Raw genomic sequence first — 23,124 nt, forward strand, 5'->3', positions numbered from 1 at the left:
AGCTGGCGGGCTGCGATATGGAAACCGGAGGGGGGGGGGGGGGGGGGGGGGGGACTTGTGCATGGGGGCCGATGGACGGAACGGTCAAAGTACCTGAGCGAAGGAAACGATACCTGGGAGGCTGTTTGGGTCGGTGCCGGTGCCGGTGCCGGTGCCGGTGTTGGTGTGTGGAGATGATGAATGACTAACAATGCGTCATGGGGAAAGGCCAAGTACTCGGAAGAGGTACGGATAGAGAGGACGGAATGTGGACAACTGCCCCTGCATGGCTACCTTGGATGAATCTTCCGTCCATGACTTGTAGCTTTTTTTTTTTTTTTTTTTTTTTTTTTTTTTTTTTCGTTTTGCGAGGTCTGAATGGGGGAACTTGTCTGGTGCAAGTACCTATTGGGTGACGACGTTTCTTTCTCTGGAGAGCCAGACTAGACTAGACGTTCACGAAAGGACAACACAAAATCCACAAAAAAAATTAAATAAAAAAAAAAAAACAATGAAAAAAAGGTGGAGGGATTGAATGTAAAATTAGTAGCAAGTAGTGCATGTACATACGGAGTACTGAGGCAATTAAACGAAAAGTCGCGAGGGACCAGCCAGACTCGTTAGTCAGTAGGGCGCTCGGTAGGTCCGTAGCGCAACATTTTCAAGCGATTCGAGGACCAAAAAGAGACAATCCACCAGTCCGCACGCTTCTCCGTGTCTGTCTACACCGGGCGCACAGAATCATTGTTGCTGTAGATACATGCAAGGCCTCAAGCTGTCGGCAATGCACGCCGTCATGTCGAATTGCCGACAACTTGGGTAGCCCGCGCCTAGGGAGTAGGTAGGCAGGTATCCAGGTATCCAGGTATCCAGGAGAGTCTCGGCATGTCCTCACCCCAAGGGTGGCATGTTTAGTATTTGGAATTGACACGATGTGTGCACTTGCACGGGTGTACGGAGTAGAAAGAAAGCCTTAACCTAACCCAGACGGACCGGCATTCAGTTTGTCTGGAACTTTGGCTGCTGCTGTTGAGTTTAGTTGTTGGGGCTAACAAGCCTTGTTGGCGGGGATTGTGTATAATATACAGAATAAATTGTCACAATATAATCCTGGACAGAAATGGGAGCCCAGATTTTAAGGCGGCCCCCGACTTTGCCCGACCCGCGGAAGTAACCACGACGGAGTGGCGCCTCGGTGATACGAAAGACGACTTTGCGAGACGGATGGCCCGCGCCAGCGTCAGCGTCGGAGTTGCTCCGGGCTGGTAGCTTTTGGGTATTTGCCTTGATGTTGTATACATTCGGTTTTTGCTTGGTTACGCTGACGGTGACGAGACTTGATCCCCTGGACGCCGCTACCTGCCTGTCGACCTTGGGGGTTGCATTTCCCGAGTCTGTCCCGAGAAGCTAGTAATATCGCAGCCACCGAGTTTCAGCCTGGTGCCTGACCTGCCGTTGCCAGCTAGCTGCTTCGGCATGCAGCAAAGGTCAACTGGCCTATGACGGCAAACTGCTTTTTTTTTTTTTTTTGGTGTTCCCCTTTCCTTCTGCTTTGTCAAGTCGGTGAAGCTGTTTGCTCTCTTAGCTTGCGGCTGCCCTGCTGGACTTGTACCGTGTACCGTGGGAGATTTTGTTTGGTCTCTGTAATTGTCGAGCACTATTCCATGAACGAATCAGGCTGTCAGGAGGGGTGGCGCCCGCAGGTTGCAATGACACACCACCAGGCGAGTCAATAAGCCCTCCCCCCCTCCTCCCCTTCCCACCCTTCCCAGAGCTTTAGAGCAGGGATCGTTGCATCAGGCATCGAGCAGGCCAGGTACAGTCGGATAGTTGGGGGGCTGACGTTGGCGTTCGTAAATCGGGGGGGAAAAAAAAAATAAGCATCGCCGCAAGCTTCCGTCTGGAGCTTCATTCTTCTTGGCCTCGTTGGGAGAACACGAGTTAGTGGACACGGGGGCAGGCAGACTCCAGACTCCAGACTTAGCCCTGATGTCCTCCTACGCGAGACTGTCCCCTGCGGGTGGGGGCGCTGGCGTGGCCTCGAATAAGATGACGAGATACGAAAGGGCATCCATCAGTCATCAGAGCATCAACCGATCAATCCCAAGTTACAGAGAATTAAAGTGAATTACAGAAGAGAAGATTTGGTGTCTGGCGTGGGTGGCAAAGACCCTCGCGCAGGAACGCGCAGGAACAGGAAGGAACAGGCAGGAACAGGAAGGAGCAGAAGGAGCAGGAAGGAGCGCCCGTCAACCTGCCTCTCTGCCTGGACATTTACCACGTTTTACATCCTCCGTATTCCGTATTCTGTATTCCGTACAGCAAGCAGCCAAGCAGCACAGCAACATGGATTACCTCCGTAAACGCGGCAAAGAACCTTTTGGAATCCGACCTGACCCTTGTCTGATCCTTGTTGACGGATGGCGGGCGGAAAAGCAAAATACCGAAAAAGCAGAACCGACGGCTGGCGGACTCTGGAGCACCAACAAAAGTGGGCATAGGCACAGTTAGTTCATGGTGGTTGGGGCGCCGTTTTACGACTCATGCCTCCGTTTGCCGTGCCGCCAGAGTTGTTCGCAAAGCGAAAAAAGAAAAAAAGAAAAAAGACAGGAAAAATCGAACATTGCCGGCCCATTCATTCTTTGCTGTACAGGGCCACCAATCCTGAGAGCGTCGCCGGGCACGTCTTGCATTTGTCTACCAATGTTTTCATCCCAGGAGGTCGCATTGGAGAAGGACGGCAAATCAGAGCTCCACCGCCGGCCAGCAGCCCAGGACGCTTCGCATCGAAGAGGTGCATTAACAGCCAAGGCCTGCTTTCCCATGTTGGAGCAGCCAAGAGGGCCAATGTCTGTCTCACTGTCGCGTGAGACGGAACCGAGTTTGAACTTTGAAGCACCGCAATCGTCAACCCGTGCAAGGGCTCTGTCACATCCCGGGCGTTTACGCCATCCATCTGTGGCAGGACAGTCCGCACTCGTACCGAGTACAAGCTTTAAAATGTCCCAAATATCGTGCCCATCGGGAGTGGGCCGAGCTGCTCTTGCAGGATGGAATCGATGGATTCAGCTGCCAAGGTTCCGATTTCCCCCGAAGCCTGAATCAGGCCGCCCCCCTTCCCCCTTCCTCTCGTCGGAATCAGGTTTCAACGGCGCCCCCCGCCCCCCGCCCCCTGACAAGACGACGTGACAACGGCCGTCCCCAACATGGAAACGATGGGGTCGGAGATGGATCCCCAGGAACAGGAACAGAAACGACAAAACTCATCAGCCAACCAGCGGCGCCTCGCTCCGCCCGCTGAACCTCGATGTGTGTGAGCTTCACCAGAATAAGCTCGCACCGCCTGGGCAGCCGACCTTGTCGCAGTTTGCCGACATCCGAGATTTGTCTCATAAATCCATTCCAACGTTTGTGCTTGCTTGGTCGTTTCAACAAAGCTTCCAACGCCGAAAAAAAAAAACTTGCAGCAAAGCTTGATGCGACAAGTTATTTTCTTTCCCTCCGCCATTCTCCGTTCTCCGTTCTCCGTTCTCCGTTCTCCGTTCTCCCTACGTGATCCGTACGGTCGATAATACCACTGCTACGGCGACAGGCTCAGCCTGTTTCTCGCTGGGCATTTTCTAGACAAAGCCCGCATTGTGCCGCAGATTGTACATACATACATACCACGGATTGCATGTACCACAATCTTTCTCAACCCTTGGGGGCAGGCGGATGAGTTGCGTCACGGCCAGACTCGCTTTTGTGTTTGCCATCCGTTGGCACTTGCTCTGTGCTCTCAGTGTTGTCCCACGCTACCAGTGCTGATTTTTCTTTTTTCTTTTTTTCGGAACCGAGAAGCCCGCCGACATCACCAAATTTGCCGACATTTTGTCTTGCTTTGCAAAGCAAAAAAAAAAAAAAAAAAAAAAAAAAAAAGGAAACGTTGGCTTTCCGTGACATGAGAATGACCCCGGGGCAACTTCCACCCGACTGACTCGTCTTATCAGCAGCCATGGTAAACAATTCATGCTCTGCTGAACACGACGGCATGTCTCGTCTGCACGCTGGAGCCATTCGGTGCGGCCTTTGCGCAGCATCTTTTGCTCACCACGCTCGTATCTTGTGAGGCCCATGGCTGTGGAAGAAGAAGAAAACACACACACACACACACACACACTCACTCACACACACACTCACTCACACACACACTCACTCACACACTCACACACATCGTCGGAGACGACGAAACGGCAAAATAACCGTCCACGTTCCGAGAACGTAACTATTCCGAGTAATGACATCAAACGCAATGGGACGCCCGCTCCCAGGCGCTCCCGCTGATACATTGCAGACTCCGTCCCGAACTCTCCCCCATCCCAGCGTCCCGCGTCCCGCGTCCAATGTCCAACGTCCAGCGTCCCGGCCATCGGAGTAGGTGGGCAGCGCGTGACGTGTCCAGCATCTCACGTTGACCACGGCTCTCCCTGAGGCTCTCCCCCTCAATCATTGCGATCATCTACACTCCCGCTTGATGGGTTCAGGGATCATCATCTTTTTAGGCTCATCTGGTTTTTTTTCTGGAGTAGTACACGTTGTGTTTCGGGGCTACATCGCAGCGTCCCTACCATGTACCACCCTTGCTGTGCTTGTCAACGTAGCCAGTCGCTTGGCTCGGGTCACCCGGCCCCCCCGCGCCGTGGTTGTTGTCCTGGGTCGATGAAGCTTTTCGACTAGATCACGGATGCCGAGCCCGCCGCGCTCACAACCACCACCTGGAACAGCCGTCAATCTGCACCGAGCGCGATAGTGCCAGTCTACTGTAGCCTTCCCTGGAATTGGGCCTGGCGGATGGTTACCAAATCTCGTCATGTCACATGTTCTTTGTCATTGCTGCTCAGAGTCATTCTCATACCGCCACATGAGCCAGAACCCCGGAACCACTCGACAGCCAACAGCCAACAGCCAACATCTGACGGAACCGGGCATCTAGTGGCCAGCTAGTTACATTGTGCGAACAACTCCCTGGTGAATTCCCCGCATCGCACTGATCCCTAGCTCGTCGCTGTTTCTTCACCTTGCCCAACTTTGTTTCCATTTACAGGGGTGATGCCACTTCGCCGTGGGCGAGGCCAAACGCGTCAAGACACGACTGCACTGCACTGCACTGCCCTGCCCTGCTCACTCACTCTTGACCTGCGTGAAGCTTTCGCGTAGCCTTCTCAATCCTCGCCAGGGCCTTGTCGTCTAGCGCAGCCCACCATTTGCGCAACCCTGCCGCGTACTCAACCTCCTCAGCGGCCACTTCCACAGGAGGACCCTTGATTTGCGGGAGCATCTCCTCATCGCCTTGCTCAAAAACTGCCCACGCTGATGCGTCGGTCACGCGGACCCCAAACCCTCGTCCTTTCACCGAAACTACCTGTACCCTGCGGAGAAGCACCACGTCTCCCATGCGGACGACAGGCAGTGAAGCCTGGTGAGGTCTGAACACGTGGCCGACGCTGATGCCGGACGGGGCGGAGGACGGGTCTGTAAGCGTCAGCTCGAGCATGTAGTCTCGGGGGCCGTGCTTGGGTCGATGGGGCTGCGGAGGTGTGGACGTGGCGACGGCCAGGATGTCGGCCGTTTTGTTGAGACAAGTCCGCAGGGACCGGAGGCACAGGAAATCAGGTAGCTTGGTCCGAACATGCTTCGTCAACTGTCTCCGAAGGGCAGCCAGGGACTCGTCTTCGGTGAAGGAGCCGCAGACGGATGATGGTGACTGCAGGGCGAAATCGCGCTCGCCACGCTCGTCTCGCTGGCTCTGAGGAGGCCGAGTTTCGGGAGTGGCTAGTCGTCTAGAGGCTCGGGTTTCAATAGCGATAGGGGAGGCCGTCCTTTGCGTATCCGACCGCTCCGAGTGTTCCGTCATGCTGCGCGTGACGCGGACCGTAGGCGTCGCAGGCTCGCCCGCTTTTGCGCCCGTCTCAATGGACGCTTTGGCGAGGGGAATGCTCGGGTCGAGCTGCTCGGGCTTGGTGCCGCGAGCGACACGCAGCATGGCCGGCGAGGTTCGTTCAACCACGGGTTCGGGCACAGACTCGGCAACAGCCTCTGGTGGTTCGGAAGGCCCGGCAGCTTGTGCTGGAGGGCTGGCTTGGGCTTGGGCTTGGGCTTGGGCGTGAGCTTGGGCGAGGAGCAAGCTGGGGTCGCCGGGTTGCGGGCTCGGAGATTCGCCGTCGCCCGAGCGGGACTTGCGATGAGACTGGCAGTGGCTGCGGAGCGACATGACGGTGATGAGAAAGTCGGGTTCCTGCGATGATTCTTCCACCGGCTCCGGTGCTTGCTCTTCCGCCCGGCCACCGGCGGCTTCGCTGCCGTCTTTGGCATCTTGGACTATGAGGGATTGATACTCCCTGAGTTCGTTCAGGATTTGGTCTCCCGCCGCGGCGTCGTCATCCGTCTCGTCGTCCGTCTCGTCGTCATGTTCGCCGTCAAGCGATCGGGCCTTGCGAAACGGTTGGGTATCCGATCGAGCCGTCAGCTCGCGGTTTCCATCCGAAGCAGCATCATTCTCGCATGCTGGCCGTGACTGTGCCTCCGCCTCGGCCGTCTCCTCGCCGCTGGCACCCGCCAGCTTCTCCCCCTCACCGGCCGGCAGGGCGTCCATCATGTCGACGTCAAAGCTCTCCTTGGCGGATGCCGTCTGCACCTGAGACGCGCTTGCACTGCTCTCGGCTTCTTCGTCCATGCCGTGATCCGGCGCCGGAGACGCCACGGCCACCCCTTGCTCGTCTTCCGTCGTGACATGCTGCATGATTTCCTTGACCGTAGAGTCCCGGCCCACATCGTTCCTGGCGATGATGGCTTGTTCGGCCGGCTGGCATTGTGCCTCGTCCTCCGTTTCCATGGCATCCACATCGCTGCGTGCTTTGTTGACCTCATGGTCCTTGCCTTGCACGTCGGCGATTGGTTGCTCGCTGACGAGGTCACCAGCATCATGGGCTGCGGTCTCCGACCGTTCAGCAGCTGGCCGCTCGTCGTGGCTGGCTAGCCTCTGTTCCTCCTGTGCGTTTCTTCGTATGATGCCGCCGTCTTGGGTAAATGGTTCCTCGTTGGCCGACTTTTCGTCGAGCGATTCAGCGTCCAGACCTTGATTTCCTCCGTCTTCACTCTCGTCCTCGTCCTCGTCCTCGTCGACCTCTTCTTCTTCGTCTTCGACAACCTCTTCTTCGTCTTTGACAACCTCTTCTTCGTCTTCGACAACCTCTTCTTCTTCTTCTTCTTCTTCTTCAGACTCTTCTTCTTCGCCTTCTTCTGCTTCACCTCGCTCTTCCTCGACCTCGACCTCGTCCTCTCCCTCTTGCTCTTCTTCTTCACCATCTTCCCCCTCCCCGTCTCGCTCGTCTCGCTCGCCTGCTCCCACTTTCTCTTGCTCGCTCTCTTCATCTTCCTCCTCCCCGTCTTGTTCTTCTTCTCCCGCTTCAGCTCGCTCGTCATCTTCATCTATTGGCCCCTCTCCCGGGTCTCCATGTGCTGCTACTGCTCCTGCTCCTGCTTCGTCTTCTTCCTCCGAATCAGATAACAGGCTGATGAAAACTGGCTCTTTGGGTGCACATGGCAGCGAGGGCGCCTCTCTTTGATTCTCCTGCTCGTATTCCTCGCCATCATCGTATTCGTCTTCACCATCAAAGTCACCTTCGTCATAGCCTTCTTCATCATATTGGTCTTCACAAACTGGTTCTTCATTTGCGGACAAGGGAAGCTCTTTGTCCATTCCTGCTGAGGGTCTGCTTGCAATAAATTCGTAGACTTCCTCTTGTTGCTCATGGCCATGTGCTGATTCATCATGGTCAACATCTGTGGAGCCTTGCTCTTCTTCGTCCTCGTAGCTTTCGCCCTCTTCACCTCCTTTTGGCGGCGCTTGTTCGCCAATCGGATCTTCATATCGCAATGCTTCGTCGTCGGCTTCGTCCTGTTCTTCACCAGGTTCCATGGCCTGCTTCTCTACATCGCTTTCGTCCGCTTCGGACCACTCTTCTGAATCCGACTCCAATTCATCGTCATCCCGAGTATCGGCGTAATTTCGCAAATCGTAGTCTTCGCCTTGTAGGTCACCGCCATCGTCATAAGAGCTTGAATAAAGCCTGTCACTTGACCTTGTTTCTTCCATCTCACTCCCTTGTTCTTCTTCCCCTTCCCCTTCCTCATCTTCACGGGCGACGACGTTTGTCGATCGCACCTCCTCGTCAGCAGCGCCCTTGGCTTGGAAATCCAGTGACGAGCTTGCTTGCTCTTGGTTGAACTGCTTCTCCGGAGGAGGAGAGCTTTCTACCATCATCGGGTCTTCTGTAAATGGGTGTCTAGTAGACGCTATAGAGTTCATCTGGTTCATTTCGCGCGACAGTACTGGAGTTGGGTGAGGAATGGTTCGAGGCATGTGGTTTGTGTCATCGATATCAAGAAACTGCAAATTCGGGTCATGATGTGCATCAAGTTCTGGATAAATATGTTCTGGGAAGCCTATGCTTGGGTAAGTTGGCGCAGCAGGCGCTTCGAGGATTGGCGCCGAAGTAATCATCGAAGCTGCTGCAGTTGGGGGCACTCCATGTCCGCTGGCTTGTACAGTTGGTAATTCATAGCCGAAACTGTGATGACCGGGGTGTGCCGCCATATCGTGAGAAGACGGCGGCGATTCTTGCATTGATCCAGACTCGCGTGGCGGCGCCTGCAGAGGGCCGAAGAGGGTTCTAGATGGAGTTTGCATGCCTGTTCCCTGCTCAGCACGGGTCCCGTTGGCCGCAAGGGGTGGTTCATGTGCGGTCGAGTCCGTAAAATGGGGCTCCCTAGAAGCCCAAACGGAAAGGGAGGCATCAAAAGGCAGACCTTGCGTTGTTTGGCAGCCCTCATCGACCATGGCGGACAGTTTCGACGCTGGCGCTGTTGCAGCAGGGGGGGGAATCCTGATGGCGTTTTGGCTGGCTGCATCTTCAACTCTTGGGCTTTCCGACCGGGGCTGCGGCTGGGCTTCTGGACTCGGTGTCCTGCTGCTATATCTCCAAACAGCATTGGCCATGCTTAAACGAGACTTTTGCCTGGTCTTGTTTTGCTTCACGTCATCGTCTCCAAAGAGATCTGCCCCATCTTCAAAGAGCGATCCGTACGAGACTCTTGCCCGTTTCAGGAAAGCCGGCGAGGGGTATTCGTCTGCCTCGAATACGCTGGAGGCCAATCGTTTCGACACGACGTTCGATGGAGGTTGGGATGGAACCGACGTCGCGTCAAGGGGCCTTGGGTCGATCTGCACAGCCCCGAGGGGTGGCGTGGAGTGCGGGACCGGAGCTGCTACTGATGGTTCTGATGGTTCTGATGGTTCTTCGGGTCCGGCGTCTGAGCTGATGTCGAGGCACTCGGTTTCCAAAGACCCAAGCTTGCGGATTTTCAGAAGCAGACGGCCGGTGAAATTCAGCTGCCACTGCAGGGATCCGGCAGGCAAGCCGGCGGCCATGTTGCATTCGCTCCACCGAGCCCCGTCTAGACTGATTCGAACCTCGTCGCCACCGCCGAGATTCGCGCCGGCGAGGGCTTGGCCTGACGCGCCGCGAAACTCGACTCGGAGCTGGCCACGGTTGCGTCGCAGCAGGACGTCATGGTCGGCAAGGATGAAGGCGATGGATTGCGTGACGATGCTGTAGGGCCAGGTGATGGTCACCACTCCGTCCACCACGCGAGACTCGGGATGGTCAATGTCGGGACGCAGCTGAGCGATGGGTGTCGGCGCAGCAGCATCGGAGGGCGTCTCCTCCATCGGCGGTCGAGAAGCCATGGAGGATATGGATGGCTGCGTGGAGGCAAGGGCGGTGACAGGTACCGACGTCATGTGTTCGTGGCGTCAGCAGAAACAAAGGGCATGCAACCTGGTCGCAGGACCCGGCTGATGCATTTTTGGGGGGTGTGCCAAGGGATGGATGGAGGTTTGGTGGTGGCGATGGAGGGTCGCGTCGGTTTCGTCGGTTGTGCGGGTTCGTTTGTGTGACCCGACCGAGTTGTCCACGACCAAGGCTAAGAAGGCTGGCTTTGCTTTGCTTTGCTTTGCTTGCCTTGCCGCCTTGCGGGGACTGCGTGTGGCAGGCGGTGTGGATGGGATTTTTGCGGGGCTGGCGGCAGTTGGCAGTGGATACGTTGGCGGATGGGCACCAGGTGGCGGGGGCTTGCACCAGCAGAGCACGTGCCGCGCACCGTTTGGATATTTGGATTGCATGTTTGGATTGGGTTGTTTGGATTGCTTGTTTGACTATTCGGATGCATGCAAATAGCTTCGCCGACGTGCGGAGAAAACGGTTGGGCTCGGCTTGGTCCAGTGATTTGCCTCCAGTGACCCATCGACCACCGTTACAATCAATCAATCCATGAGCCACCCACCCCTCTCGACGGCGGGCCACGGTGGGACGGACGGGGAACGCCCTAGGGCCCTTGTTATGGCTGACGGCTGAGTTCTCCATTTGGGCATGCTTGGAGTCGTGGAGTGCGGATTGAGAAGAAGCTTGTTGCTACGGAGTACTCCGTACGGAGTACAGACTCGGGGAAATGGCAGTGGCCCAAGTTGTCGTTTTCAGCAATCCCTGTCGATACAACGTCGTCGTGCAACCTCGGAAAGTGACGACGCTTGATTGCAGATGCCAGGTTTTTCCACGGTACGCCGGGCGGCGCCCTGGCCAACAAAGCCGTCATGTAACATGATGAAGAATTGATGATGGGTTCGGTTTCTCCACGGCCAAGGGATTCCTCGTCCACCGCGGGTGTTGCCTGCGGGCAAATGCGCTCCATGCCGCCCCCCCCCCCCCCCGGTCACCCGTGTACCTGTCCGGAGGTTGCCCGATCTGCCCCGTGGAGGAATCCGGAAGTAGGCCAGTCAGTCAGTCAGTCAGTCAGTGCATGTGTCAAGTGCTCCAGCCTACAGTCATCGACAACAACAACTCGTTGCGGCAAAGGACGGTTTGTCGGACGCCTCTATCCCCTGTCGAGTTGAGCACAACGTCTCGAGGCGGCAGAACATGACGACTATGGGCGGGCTGGGAGGTAGGCGGGCTTGGTGGCCGGCAGAGGAGATTTCGCGTATTCTATTCTCAGCAGCTTTTATTGACCTTCCGGGGCATCGCATCATCGAGGAGTAATACCCATGACCGAGTTTAGCCCAAAAGCCCATGATCAAATAGAGATGGCGTCATCGAGCAGGCCGCCCACCGGATCCTTCGGTAGGAGGTACTTTGCAGGTACGGAGGACTGTGCGGGCTGCTGGGGCGTAGCGGCTTGTACCTTGTTCCTGCGGCAGAATCCAACTTGCCCAAACAAGAAGTTACCAATGGTTCGGCAATGCCCTGATTGGTGTGCGTCCCCGTTGCCCCCCCTGCCAAGCGGCCTCGGGGGGCGGCCTTCAGGGCAGCAGCCCCCCCCTCTGCTGCCCGCGCTGCCCGCACTCTGGGGCCACCCTAGTACCTGCTACTTGCTACCTGCTACTTGAAGGGGCAATGGGTTCAGCCGGTTGGCTAAAAACAGCCCGCCAACGGGGCTGCGCTAGCTTGACACAAGGTGTCAACTGCCGAGGGAGGGGAGGGGGAGGGGGAGGGTGGGCAGTGGGCAGTGGGCAGTGGGCGCCCAAGAGGTCTGAGGGATGTACGGAGTACCTAACCCAAGCCAACGACTTGGAGCAACCCTTGGCATGCCACCCAGTGCTACCCAGTGCTGCCCAGTACTACACAGTGCTTTCGGGTACCCACTACCTCCCACCTACTACATACCTCCTACTACCAGGTAAGGTACCTACCTACCTCCTACCTCCTACCTGCTAACCCCCAAGGTACCGAGTACCCACCAAAACCTCCCCAAACTCCCGCATCAGCAAGCCATCGCCTTCAGTGCGCGGAAAATTATCACGTATATATTTATTTATATACCAAAATACTCTCCTTCCTCTCCCGTTCCTGCTTCCCTGTTTCTCTGAGCTGCCGCGGCGGAAAAGAAACCCCTGCGGAAATCCCCGTCTTTCGCCTTCCTCCCGCGCCGTACTTGCCAATCTCTTCTCTTTACTTTGACCTGGCTGGTCAGGTGACTCAGGCCAACGTTCAACAACCCCCCCCCCCCCCCCCCCCCTTCCCTTCCCCTTCCCCTTCCCCTTCCCCTTCCCCCTTGTAAAAAGAATCCTTGGGACGACTTCCTTCCAAAATCACCATGGGCTCGATATATCCAACCGCATTCCATGTCAAACGGGTCGCCGTCATCGGCGCCGGGCCCTGCGGACTGGCCGCCGCCAGCTATCTCCAAGCCCAAGGCGCATACGACAAGATCGCCGTCTTCGAGCAGCAAGCACAGGTCGGCGGCGTGTGGAACTACAACGCCGTCGTGCCGGCGCCAAACCGCGTGCCGCAGACGAGCCCGTTTTGTCCTCCCAATGGCCCCTCTCGTGTGGCCGGCGAGAAGCTTCCCGTGTTCCCGTCCCCCATGTATGACAAGCTGCACGCCAACTTGCCCAAGACCATCATGAAGTTCTCGGACCTGGACTTTGCCGAGGATGCTTGGATATACCCCGGCCGCCACGACGTGCAAGACTACATCATCAGCTATTCCCAGCACGTGCGCCATCTCATCAGGTTTTGCCTCCAGGTCACGAGTGTGGAGCTGCGGACGGATCACCTTGGCCACGATACGTGGCGCATCCAGGCTCGCTCCACCGTTGACGGCCAGGTCCTTGACGAGACGTTTGATGCCGTCGTCGTCGCCAACGGCCATTACTCGACGCCCTTCCTCCCCGACCTCCCCAACATAGGGCCCTTCCACCAGGCCTATCCTTCCGTCATCACCCACTCCCATAATTACCACTCTGCTGACGCCTTCAAGGATAAAAAGACAATCATAGTGGGGAACGGCCCCTCGGGGCAGGACATTGGCTATCAGATCAACCGCGTCTCCAAGGGCCAGGCCCTCTATTCTGTTCGGCACGGCCTGCCCCCAGACAAACTCCGCCACACCGGATGTCGCGAAATGGCTGAAATCCAAGAGTTTCTCATCGAGGAGAGGGGCGTGCGGCTCAAGGACGGCACCGTCGTGTCAGACGTTGACGCCATCGTCTTTTGCACCGGCTTTCGCTTCAGCCTTCCGTTCCTGGGCCATCTCGAAAAAGAATTCATCACAAACGGCGTCCGCGTCCACGGCCTGTACCAGCATCTCTTTTACATCCCCCACCCTACGCTCGTCTTCCCCGCCCTCAACATGCGCATCGTCTCCTTTCCCTTCTCCGAGACGCAGGCTGCCGTCTTCTCCGCTGTCTGGTCTAACAATCTGACCCTGCCGCCGAAACCGGAAATGGTTCGCTGGAACAAGGAGGCAGAGGCGACACTAGGCGACAAACTGCATATTTTCCCTCCTGTCAAGGACGCAGAGTACATGAACGAGCTTCACGATTGGGCCATGGAAGCCACGAGACCGGGCAAGGAGCCACCTAGATGGGGCGCTGAGCAAGTCTGGATAAGGACTATATTTCCTGAAGCAAAGGTGGCGTTTGAGCAGCAAGGGTGCAAGGCGACGACTCTGGAGGAGCTGGGATTCACTTTCGATGCGTCACAACACGAGCCGTGTCAATGACAAGCGACAGGAATCTTGTAAGATACCGAATCTGCCCGTAGGTCAAGACCATGTTTGCAGCAATAGTTTTGTGTGCTTTCAGGATAGAAGCTCCCCTTCTTCCAAAAGTGATGCAACCGAGCCTTTGTCCACATTCGGCCGAAGAGCACAAGATCCATAATACCTTTGATTCGTTGGGTAGTAGTATTGCACGACGCCGATATTAAGAGCAATCTCTCCAGGTCTTCAGCTTGGGTCAGAGTCTGATGTAGTAATGACTGACAGCAGCGTCATCGACGGGCAGCATCAGCATCCTGTGTGGCTGCTGCCGTGGTTCTTCACGGCCAGATCAGCCGACGCAGCTCCAACGATGACCGAGGGCAGTATGGCTAGCAGTGACCTCCAGCTTGATCCTCCAATGGCGAATCCCAAACTAAGCTCTCTCACTCAGAGCCAAGTGCTTGGGCATCGTGAACGTGAGATGTGTGCGAATACGGGGCGCAAAGAGCTAGAGAGAATGCTTCATTTTCACTTTACAAGCTTGAACACACAAAATATAATGGGCGAAAGGGGACATGAGGTTGAACCAAGGTGTTGAAAGTCGAGGTGAAGCTCTGCAGAAGACGGTTGAAAAGATGAAGACGGTGATAATGCGCATCTGCATTGGGCTCAAATGTCAACACAGCGAGACAGGCATCCGCGAGGACTGGTCACGGAGATGAAAAGGATCCAACGGCACATACCACCACTCCGGATTCGAGAAACATTCCAGCCAAACTTCTTTATTCATGCAAGAGCCGACGTTCCGGAAGCCATTGCGCCTCATATAACTTGAAAACTGAACATCCACAAAGAACCCTTTCGTCATTTCCCACACTCCCCTTCCCCCCCCCCCCCTTCCCGCCCCCCCGAAAAAAAGACGAAGCTTTCCTGTCCCGCTGCACACCCAGTCAAGACAGCTACAACCCCTCCCCCCTCTCTCTCCCGGTCGTAAGAAAAAAAACAGATTCGGGCAAACGTTTCCTTACTCCTGCTTCTTTTGAGACTCTTTGGAGAAAACAGAGGCGTAGGGGTTCAGGCGCAGCATGACCTGCTTGTTGCGCAGAGGGTTCTTCTTCTGGACGGCAGAGCGGCGCGTGACGGCTTCGCCCTTGGGGGCGTTGAGGGAGCTCTGGATTTCAGAAGAGTTGATCAGGCGGGTGAGATCGGCCTGGGAGACAACGTTGGAGGGCAGGAAGAAGTCGCGCTTGTGGGACGAGGCCTCGGTGGTGGAGCCGTAGATGTCGTCGAGGGCCTTGAAGGCGGCAGAGGTCCAGATGATGAAGCGGCCGAGATGACCACCTGGGGCGAGCTGGAGGAGGTTGAGGGCGCTGACGGGGGAGGTCTCCACCCCGGGGATGTTGCGGAAGGCCGTGACGAGCTCCTTGCCGTCAACCTCGGGGTTGTAGACGACCAGGGGGCCGCGGCGCTGGCGGTGGCGGCGACCGCGGAGCTTGCCCTTGCCGGCGCGGAGCTTCTTGGAGTGCTTGACCTTGTCGAGATCGGGGCCAGCACCGACGGCTTTGAGGAGAGCCAAAGCGGGGGCGGTGCGGGTGATGGCCGCGCCCTCGAACAGAGTAGAGTCGACGACGAGGGGAACCTCGGCGACGCTCATGATTTCGTGGCCGCGGGCCATCAGGAGGGGGGCGGCAGCGGAAGCGGCCAGGGCAGAGCAGGTAGCGTAACGCCTGGGCGGTTGTCAGTTTCAATTCGCCAAATCTCGCGAGAGTTTCTATTTTTTTTTTTTTGCTTCGCTTTCCAACACAGCGTTTACTTGGGCAGACGTACTTTTGGCCCTGGTTCACCTTGACGTGCCACTTGCGCCAGATCTTGGTAGGTGCGAACATACGGCCGGATCGACACATGTTGCCGAAAGCGGCTTGACCAGCACGGTGGGTACCGCCACCAGAGACACGGGGAATACGAGCAACAGCACGTCCTACAAGTTTCGCCCGAAGTCAGTTTTCAAGAGTTTCTTGTCCATAGTAACGCCAGGGGAAGTAGAAATGGAAAGAGGGCACGGGGGGAGGGGGGGTGCCAAGAGAAGTCGAGTTCCTCTCCGATTGATTTATCAACTCCAGCTCCCACTGGCGAATCTCTCAAGCACTTGCTCCGTCTCCATGAATCAACCTTGGCCATGGCTTCTCGTCTCTCTCATGTCTCGGGGCGTCATCTCTCGGGATCCCTTCAAACTAACCAGTTCCCCAAGACTCAGCGGAAGTCTGGTGACCCGCCTTCTCGCTCACAGCATAAGGCTGGCGCTTGTTTTTGGCCATGCCAGTGTGAACCCGCTGCACAATGTCCGGTCGGATCGGGCTGGTGAAGACGGCGGGAATGGGGTGGGTAGCTCCAGTAGGAGCACCATCTTTGCCGATGATGGAGACGGTAGGTCGCGAAGCCATTGTGACGGGTTGAGACTTGGACCTGTGAAGTAGAGTGTTAGATCGAAGTCAAAGCCGGCAAAAGAGCAAGGAGCCCGCTTCTGCAAAGGACGCATCTCTTCTCACCTTGATCGTCGATGCGGCGTCAGGAATAGTTGGGCTCAAGGTCTGTACGAGGAAATTTCAGTTTTCACTCACGTTGTCTTTGTGGCTCGGGGGTCGGGCATGTTTTTTTTTTTTGGTGGGCTGGAGGCCCTAAATGGGGCGGGCAGTACGTACCTTAAGCGAAGGAATGGCTCGACGACGGGGTCTGGTCATTGGTCAACAGCCACCCCAGCGCTCAATCCTTCCCCTATTGAGCCTCGCCGTACCTCAGACTTATCCGATAACACAATGGCACTTTCCACGTTGAGCGGTGAAAACAGACGGTTTCTCACTGTAAAAGCACCTAAACCCTATCAAGCGCGTTAACGCTTGTAAAGTTGGAAAATGTATGGATACGGAGTAACACCTTTCAGAAACAATCTGGTTCAAGAGGAAGCGTAAGCCTGTATAAGATAAAATGTGGTACGGTCATGATACATACGACCACAGCCGCTTGAGAACTCTGGATCCCGTCCGATCTCCGATAGAAAAACAGGCGAGCGCCGGATTAGTAGTTGGGTCGGTGACGACCAGCGAATACCTGGTGTTGTATGTGTTTTTTTGGACCTTCCCCCCCCTCCTCCTTTTTTTTTTTGCCGGTTTCGTTATGCTCTCTGTTTTTGATCATTGATGATGCCCGCCGATCAACTCTGGAGGACGGGAATGAGGATAGATAGATGGTACAGTAGGTGTTCAATAATGCGCCAACAACCCCACATCAACACCATCACCACATTATCGCGTAAGAATTCAAATAGCCACAACTTAGGTAGTAATGCATTAATTCTAATAAAACAAGATGTGGCCAATAGCCCTACTTTTCGCAATCAATATTTGCTACGCCAATCACGTGCGCGAATTACAGCGTGCAAGCGCCGTGGCATTAACTCAAATAGCCTCGTAATCAAGGTCTGTAGTATTGCTGCCCACGCTTTTTTAAATACATTCGATCAATTCAGCCTTATGCGCCTCGTTCATTTTAAGATTAGATAGATGAGGGTTAGCAGTTACTAATTCCTGCTTTAGAGCTTTCCATACATGCCCAATAGGGTTTAAATCAGGCGAATGTGCAGGCCATCCAATCCGTACAATTGTAAGCTCGTGTAGCCAACGGGTCGTGCTGGCGCAAGTATGAATCTTCACGTTATCTTGCTGGAATAGCCTTGTGCCGTCAAAAATAGGCAAAAGACCTTCGGATAGAGCCTTTTGATAGCTTCACGCTGTAAATCCATTTCTAGCAGACTGTTTATCGCGTTCCATAATGATAATAGGGCTTCGGCCAGTACGGTAAATAGCCCCCCAAGCCATAATGGATAATGGTGACTTTATATAGCATGTAAGGTTAACAAGGCCCTTATTAAATCGTTCGTGAGGCTTTCGGAATACCCATTTTGGTATATTAATAACTCGGTTTGCTATAGAAGTCTCATCAGAAAAGATCACCTAAGTAGGCTGTTATATTATACATATTACTAATATAACAGCCTACTTAGGTTATCTTTTCCGACGAGACTTCTATAGCAAACCAAGTGATTAATATACCAAAATGGGTATTCCGAAAGCCTCACGAACGATTTAATAAGGGCCTTGTTAACCTTACATGCCATATAAAGTCACCATTATCCATTGTAGTCAACAATAGCAGCTAAGAGACATTCGTGCGTGCCTTTCCCTACAAAGACTACTTGCCCCAGTCCTTGCACGTAAACTCACCTCGCCGTCCAATTCAATGCGACCCATTAGTGATGCTGTCGAAGCAGACGAGGAAGGAGATATAGAGTGCGTGGCCAGATCCATAGTCCCTGTACCTGTCGACAGAATATGCTGCCCTCAGGCTGCGCTCGATGAAAGGTTTCTGCCAAGACCACAGCATCCAGACATGATTCCTGGAATTCACATAAACATTCTGAGCAACCCCGACAGGATATAATGGGGCGGCCGCCTTCTTGGATGAGCTCATGGTAACATACCCATGTCTCGTCGCGTAGCCAGGTTCTCTGAGTGCAGCGGTGGTGAAAGGGAGCTCAGTCGATCGTTGGCTTGTGGTTTAGGCCGCCATGAAAAGCTTGCGGTGGGCGATAATTGACGCAAGTGTGCATCCAGAGCGTCACGATTGACGGGTGACTCCAAGTCGTTGCCATCATCATTGTCAGGGTGGTAATTTTTCTGTGTGTGAGCTGGGCGAGCTCGGAATCGGTCCTGGCGGCCACTTCACTGCTGTTTCTGCAGCCTCTTGCCCGAAATCCGTGTTGCTGCCGGGATTAAGGTTCATGAGCAGCCGCGCGTGACTTTCAACCTTGTTACGTCTTGCCATCTTCTTTCCTCGTCCTCCCCATCTGCGCTCTTATTAGCAGAATATGCTCGATGTGAGTGCTGCTCTTTTCCCCCACAAGACCCGTGAGAAGAACTCGGCGAAGGAAAGGCTTCGATACAGCGCATAGGAACCTTCCAGGACCATGGATCGTCTGAATGATGCCGACAAGTTCTACCGAGGTCAAAATCGTCCTACGAGCATTCCACTCCTTATGTGTTGTGCGGACTTCTTGATGTCCTCCCTTCTTGTTCTTTTTGCCCGGCTCGCAATGTATTGCTGAGTCGTGTAGAGGCCGACGTAGAGCAGACCCATCGTCCCCTTCCAGTCCGCCTTTTAGCCCGCCGAGTATTATTCTTCCTGACACGTGTAATGTTGCGCTTTTCTAATGGCTCAACTCAAGAAGAGACCTCGTCTAGTCTCGGCTGAGAAACAGATCAGCACTGAAGTAGTAGGGTCAGTGACAACCGAGAATAGCTTGGTGTTTGCATGTTGTCTGACTCCCCAATCCTTTCCACTCTTGTCCCATTTGTGTGCGTTATTATCAAAATGGACACCTCCCCTTTTCGAAAGAGTACTTATTGCTTTTCTGGAAAGACAAAGACCTCGGGTTTGCGGTCCTGATCTTGGTGACTGTCAACGCTGCATTAAACAAATGTGGTGAGCACACTTACACGAGCAGCGCCGACCTAGCCAGATTTTCCGTTGTGTTCCAAATACCGCCTTGCTTGTGCCACCGCATCGTCATTAACTCGTAGCGTATGTATGCCGTTGATTCACTACGAATCGCCAATTTTCCCTCTTCCCCTGGCCATTCGTTGTCGGCCAGTTGCCTATTCCCATCTCTTCCATTCGTCCACAAGCTTTGCCACCTCTTCCTCCTTCCAGGAGCTGCTTACATTTGCTCTGTCTAATTTCACCAACTGATCGTAGATATCCTTCTCCTTCCGGCGCCTCTGCAAGACCTTATCCTCAAGGTACTTGGGATCATTCGTGCGGCAGGATCGTCGAAAAATCTCCCGCATCCTAATCGAGTAAAGCTGACACGTAGCTGAGGGAAGTCTTTGCGGTTTCTTGTAAAAGTTTCGTGCAACAACGTTTCCATCGCTGAGCTTGGGCTCCACGACTTCATCGAAACAGTTGGCGCATACCGTAAACTCGGGAAGAAATTGCATCGTATGCCAATAACCGTCCATCACAGGCGCGTCTTCGCGGCATCGGAAACCAACCGTCAATCTCCACAACTGACGTGCCAAGTCATCTACATTTGGTGGCTTCTTAGTCACCATGGCTTTATCAGATGTAGTCTCCAAGGCATCCAAGAAGAGCACGAATTCTTTTCTGTCCCGTGCAAAGTGCAGCGCACACATATCTTGCCTTGGTCGAAAGTCAAGATGTTCAAAGACCCCTCTCAGATTTGGCAGCAACAGCTCCACTATCCTCGCGCATTGTTGGCAGACGGAGAAGTCGGGGACAGGGAGACGCGTGTGAGGATCCTTGACTGTCAGCCAGCTTCGAACGGCTTTCTTTGTTCCAGGGCACGGCTCCTGATCCGCAGCGGAATTAAGATTCGAGATTTGCTGCATGAGGCGAAGATCAGGGATGTCATCCTTGAGCGTAAGGAGCCAAGCTATTCTATACCAAGGCGAGACGCCAAAGTCGCACGCAATAGGCTCTCCAAAGGGTCGCAACATTGGCTTGAAGAGGAATCGGTACTCCGATTTGGCAAACACAGCGTCGTAGCAGCTGGGGCAAAAGTTGAGGCTCGTGTGGGGAAGCGTCAGCCAGTCCACCTTGCCAGCCACAGGCTTTTGCCGAGGACACTCGGGTAGAACATCATCTCCGTCTCTTCCGCGGTTCTCTGAATATCTTCTCAATGAGCCAATCAGTCTTTCAGCGGGGAATCCGTCTTTTTCTGGATCGAATACTCCGGGGGTCCAAGTTTGCGAAGTCCCCAGGGCTGCAGGCGCAACTGGTGTGCTATTGCTCGACTCGAAAAAGCGACCAGTTGCGGTAACAGGTGTTTGTAGCACTGGCTCGGGCATGGACACGGCAGCTATGCTGTCATGTTTGTGGCATCTTGCTCCTGGATCGGTGTTCTGTATGTCTAGACCAGAACTAGGTGAGTAGTCATCATCCGGGTACGGCAGCTGAGACCTTGAACTCGCTCCTGAATAGGCGGGCGGTTCAGCTGCTCGAAGAACCGATCTCGCTGGCTCTCTTGGCGCCGGGCTTGTGGAGTGATGGGCCATTTGAGCCGCTGCGGCGGAAGCTCCTCCTCCTTCTGCAGTCGTACGTGGAAAAGTATTTGTTCGGGAGGCGGATCGAGTATCGCCACTGAGAAGGTCTTCTCTTCTGTCGTGCCAACCTGATGGCTTCACATCTTGAATTACTGCGGGCTTAGATGGAAGGTATCCAGGACTGCAGGGACGGCTTGAATTTTCATCTCCAGAACGGCTCGGATCTCTGGAAGGACGGGGGGACAGTCTGGGTCTTGATTCACCCGAATGAGCGTAGGCTTGTGAGCTGTCTCCTTTTTCGCCCCTGGAGTGCGGGTGGTGGTCTCTATATCGAGGATCAACGTCAATGGACACCATCCTTTGTGATCGACTGCTGTCCAAGTCTGTATTGGATCGCCTTGTACCTGAAGGATCTCTACTCGTCCGTGGTTGTCCGGGGTTCGAATGGCCGTCACGGTCGTCGAAGGGCTGGCTTGTCCGCGATGGTGACCGCGCACTATATGCTCCCGAGGGTTGGCTCCAACCACGGTTGGAATTTGCATGCTGTTTTGGTCCACTGGAATTTATATCCGGAGACAATACGCGATCGCCGTGGGAACGGGACCGGCGAGAATCAAAATAGTCCGACATAAGACCAGTGGCGGCTGGTTTGGTCCCGTGATTCTTGGTTTGAATTTGGTTTCCCAGTTCAGTATCTATAGGCGGTGATTCTTGGTTGCTCTTGCGACGCTGCAATCCATACCGCGAGATATCTATACCATCCTTGTCTGGACCCTCTTCTGTTGTCAGTGTCTTCCTCGAGTGGCTGTGAGCTCTTGTGTAATCTGCTTTGACTGGTATTTCAGCCCGAGGTTGCTCGTCTACGCGAGGCATCTGATCCTTTAAGGGCTCTGGTACAATTACAAAACGTCGTTCCGGGTTGTGTTCATGGACTTCCATGAGAACTGGGTACTGATCAACTTCGCCTCTGGACGGAGTCTCCTCATCCGAGACCAGCGAAGCCGAGCAAGACCCATACTCCCTGGCTAATGACTCCAACTCATCTTCAACCGTGGGTGGCGGAGCGCGAACTATCCTGGGAGCTGGCGCGGGCGCAAGGTATACCGTCCTGGGGACCTGACTGTGGACTGGAACTGGTGGAGGAAGCGTGTCTGAAGGAGTAGAATGCGACAAGGGTGGAGGTCTCGGGAAAGATGAAGCAGGGCTAGAATCCGAAAGCAAGTCAGTCAGAATGCACAAAGCGAGTCATGGCGTGAAGGATAGTGCGCGGGAAGCCGGGAGCTTGCACTGACGGGCCGGATGAGCGAGCTCGAGAGGTGGTGAAGTAACCCGTGTCAAGAATGTTTTGGATGTTCATGGCTTCTCCCATATTTCCTGATTTGGCTGGTTATTTGTGCGTGCGAGGCATTACAGCTGAAGCTAGAGACGAGATGAGGCTTTGGGCTGGCAGCCGCGACAAGAGATTTGTCTGAAAGGATGATTGATGCCGTCATTTACTCAAGGAAGTCAGAATGCTGGGTGATGAGAAAAGCAACCAACTGCTTGCCTGTGTTTCCCCAGAAAACGTGGGGTTTCGAGAGGAGGAGCTACTGGAGGTGAGCAAGGCTTGGGAGGGAAGCGGTAGAGCGGGAAGGTTGGGTGTGGGTGGACGGGCGGGGGGCACTGGCACTGGATGACGTCTCACTCAGGTAAGCGAGACAGTGCGTATTGGATTGGAAACACAGTGTACATGAGGTTCGCAAGCAACGCAGGGCAGGAAAACAAGGCTGAAACAGCAAAAAAGCTCCAGCCGGAGGAGAAAGGAGAGCACAGCACGACAATCGGGGCCGACTGCGCGGGGGCTTCAGCCAAAAATCAAGTACATGTACCTTGGTTAAATAAATAAGTAAAAAAGGGAATAAAAAAACAACTGCCATGCGCCAGCTACAGTGGGAAAGGGTATCAGAGGAGGCGGAAAAAAAGAAGAGCCATGCTGATTTATGAAGTATCATGCTTCCAGGTGACTAGGGACAGGAATGAATACAAAAACAGGGACCAGCCAAAACCACAATCAGAGCGGCGACGATGTCATACCATACCTGCTGGCGGGGAACTCCCCAGGTCCCTCGTCCCTCCCGTACCAGACCTTATAGGTACCACCTTAGGTGCCTTCATGTTGCCTGTCAATGCCTATGTCCCGGTTCGCCCATAATACAAGCGACCGCTTATACCGGGCGGATATTCTGACCCTCATCGTCACTATCAGCGCATGACCTATCCTGACTTCAGTGGGATTGCTCATGGCTAAGCTCCAGACTAGACATTGACTGTATTGTCCTTATCAAGGGGCTCCGCCATCATCTCCTCCCATGTGTTTTCAGATTCAGGATCTAGCTGGCTGATATAACTTATCCCTCAATGTCCAGACTCCAGAGAGCCCCTGCCCATGTTCCAGTTCAGCCGGCATTCCCGG

General features: G+C 54.7%; 4 protein-coding genes across 4 annotated transcripts; 1 reads left to right on the top strand and 3 right to left on the bottom strand.

Annotated features, from left to right (window-relative positions):
• Positions 1–5,143: 5,143 nt before the first annotated feature.
• On the bottom strand, positions 5,144–9,766 carry UV8b_03809 (uncharacterized protein; the record flags this gene model as incomplete). The annotated part of the gene is made up of 1 exon (XM_043141307.1): positions 5,144–9,766. The coding sequence occupies one exon, from the start codon at positions 9,764–9,766 to the stop codon at positions 5,144–5,146; it is 4,623 nt and encodes a 1,540-aa protein (XP_042997241.1).
• Positions 9,767–12,168: 2,402 nt separating this feature from the next.
• UV8b_03810 (uncharacterized protein) lies at positions 12,169–13,578 on the top strand (the record flags this gene model as incomplete). Its single annotated transcript, XM_043141308.1, has 1 exon — positions 12,169–13,578. One exon carries the CDS (start codon positions 12,169–12,171, stop codon positions 13,576–13,578), a length of 1,410 nt encoding a protein of 469 aa, XP_042997242.1.
• A 1,003-nt stretch (positions 13,579–14,581) lies between these two features.
• Positions 14,582–15,998, bottom strand: UV8b_03811 (uncharacterized protein; the record flags this gene model as incomplete). The annotated part of the gene is made up of 3 exons (XM_043141309.1): positions 14,582–15,284; positions 15,385–15,535; positions 15,794–15,998. 3 exons carry the CDS (start codon positions 15,996–15,998, stop codon positions 14,582–14,584), a joined length of 1,059 nt encoding a protein of 352 aa, XP_042997243.1.
• Positions 15,999–19,265: 3,267 nt separating this feature from the next.
• On the bottom strand, positions 19,266–22,041 carry UV8b_03812 (uncharacterized protein; the record flags this gene model as incomplete). The annotated part of the gene is made up of 2 exons (XM_043141310.1): positions 19,266–21,876; positions 21,965–22,041. 2 exons carry the CDS (start codon positions 22,039–22,041, stop codon positions 19,266–19,268), a joined length of 2,688 nt encoding a protein of 895 aa, XP_042997244.1.
• Between the last annotated feature and the right edge of the window lie 1,083 nt (positions 22,042–23,124).

This window comes from Ustilaginoidea virens, chromosome 3 (assembly GCF_000687475.1).
Source record: "Ustilaginoidea virens chromosome 3, complete sequence".
Taxonomy (NCBI): domain Eukaryota; kingdom Fungi; phylum Ascomycota; class Sordariomycetes; order Hypocreales; family Clavicipitaceae; genus Ustilaginoidea; species Ustilaginoidea virens.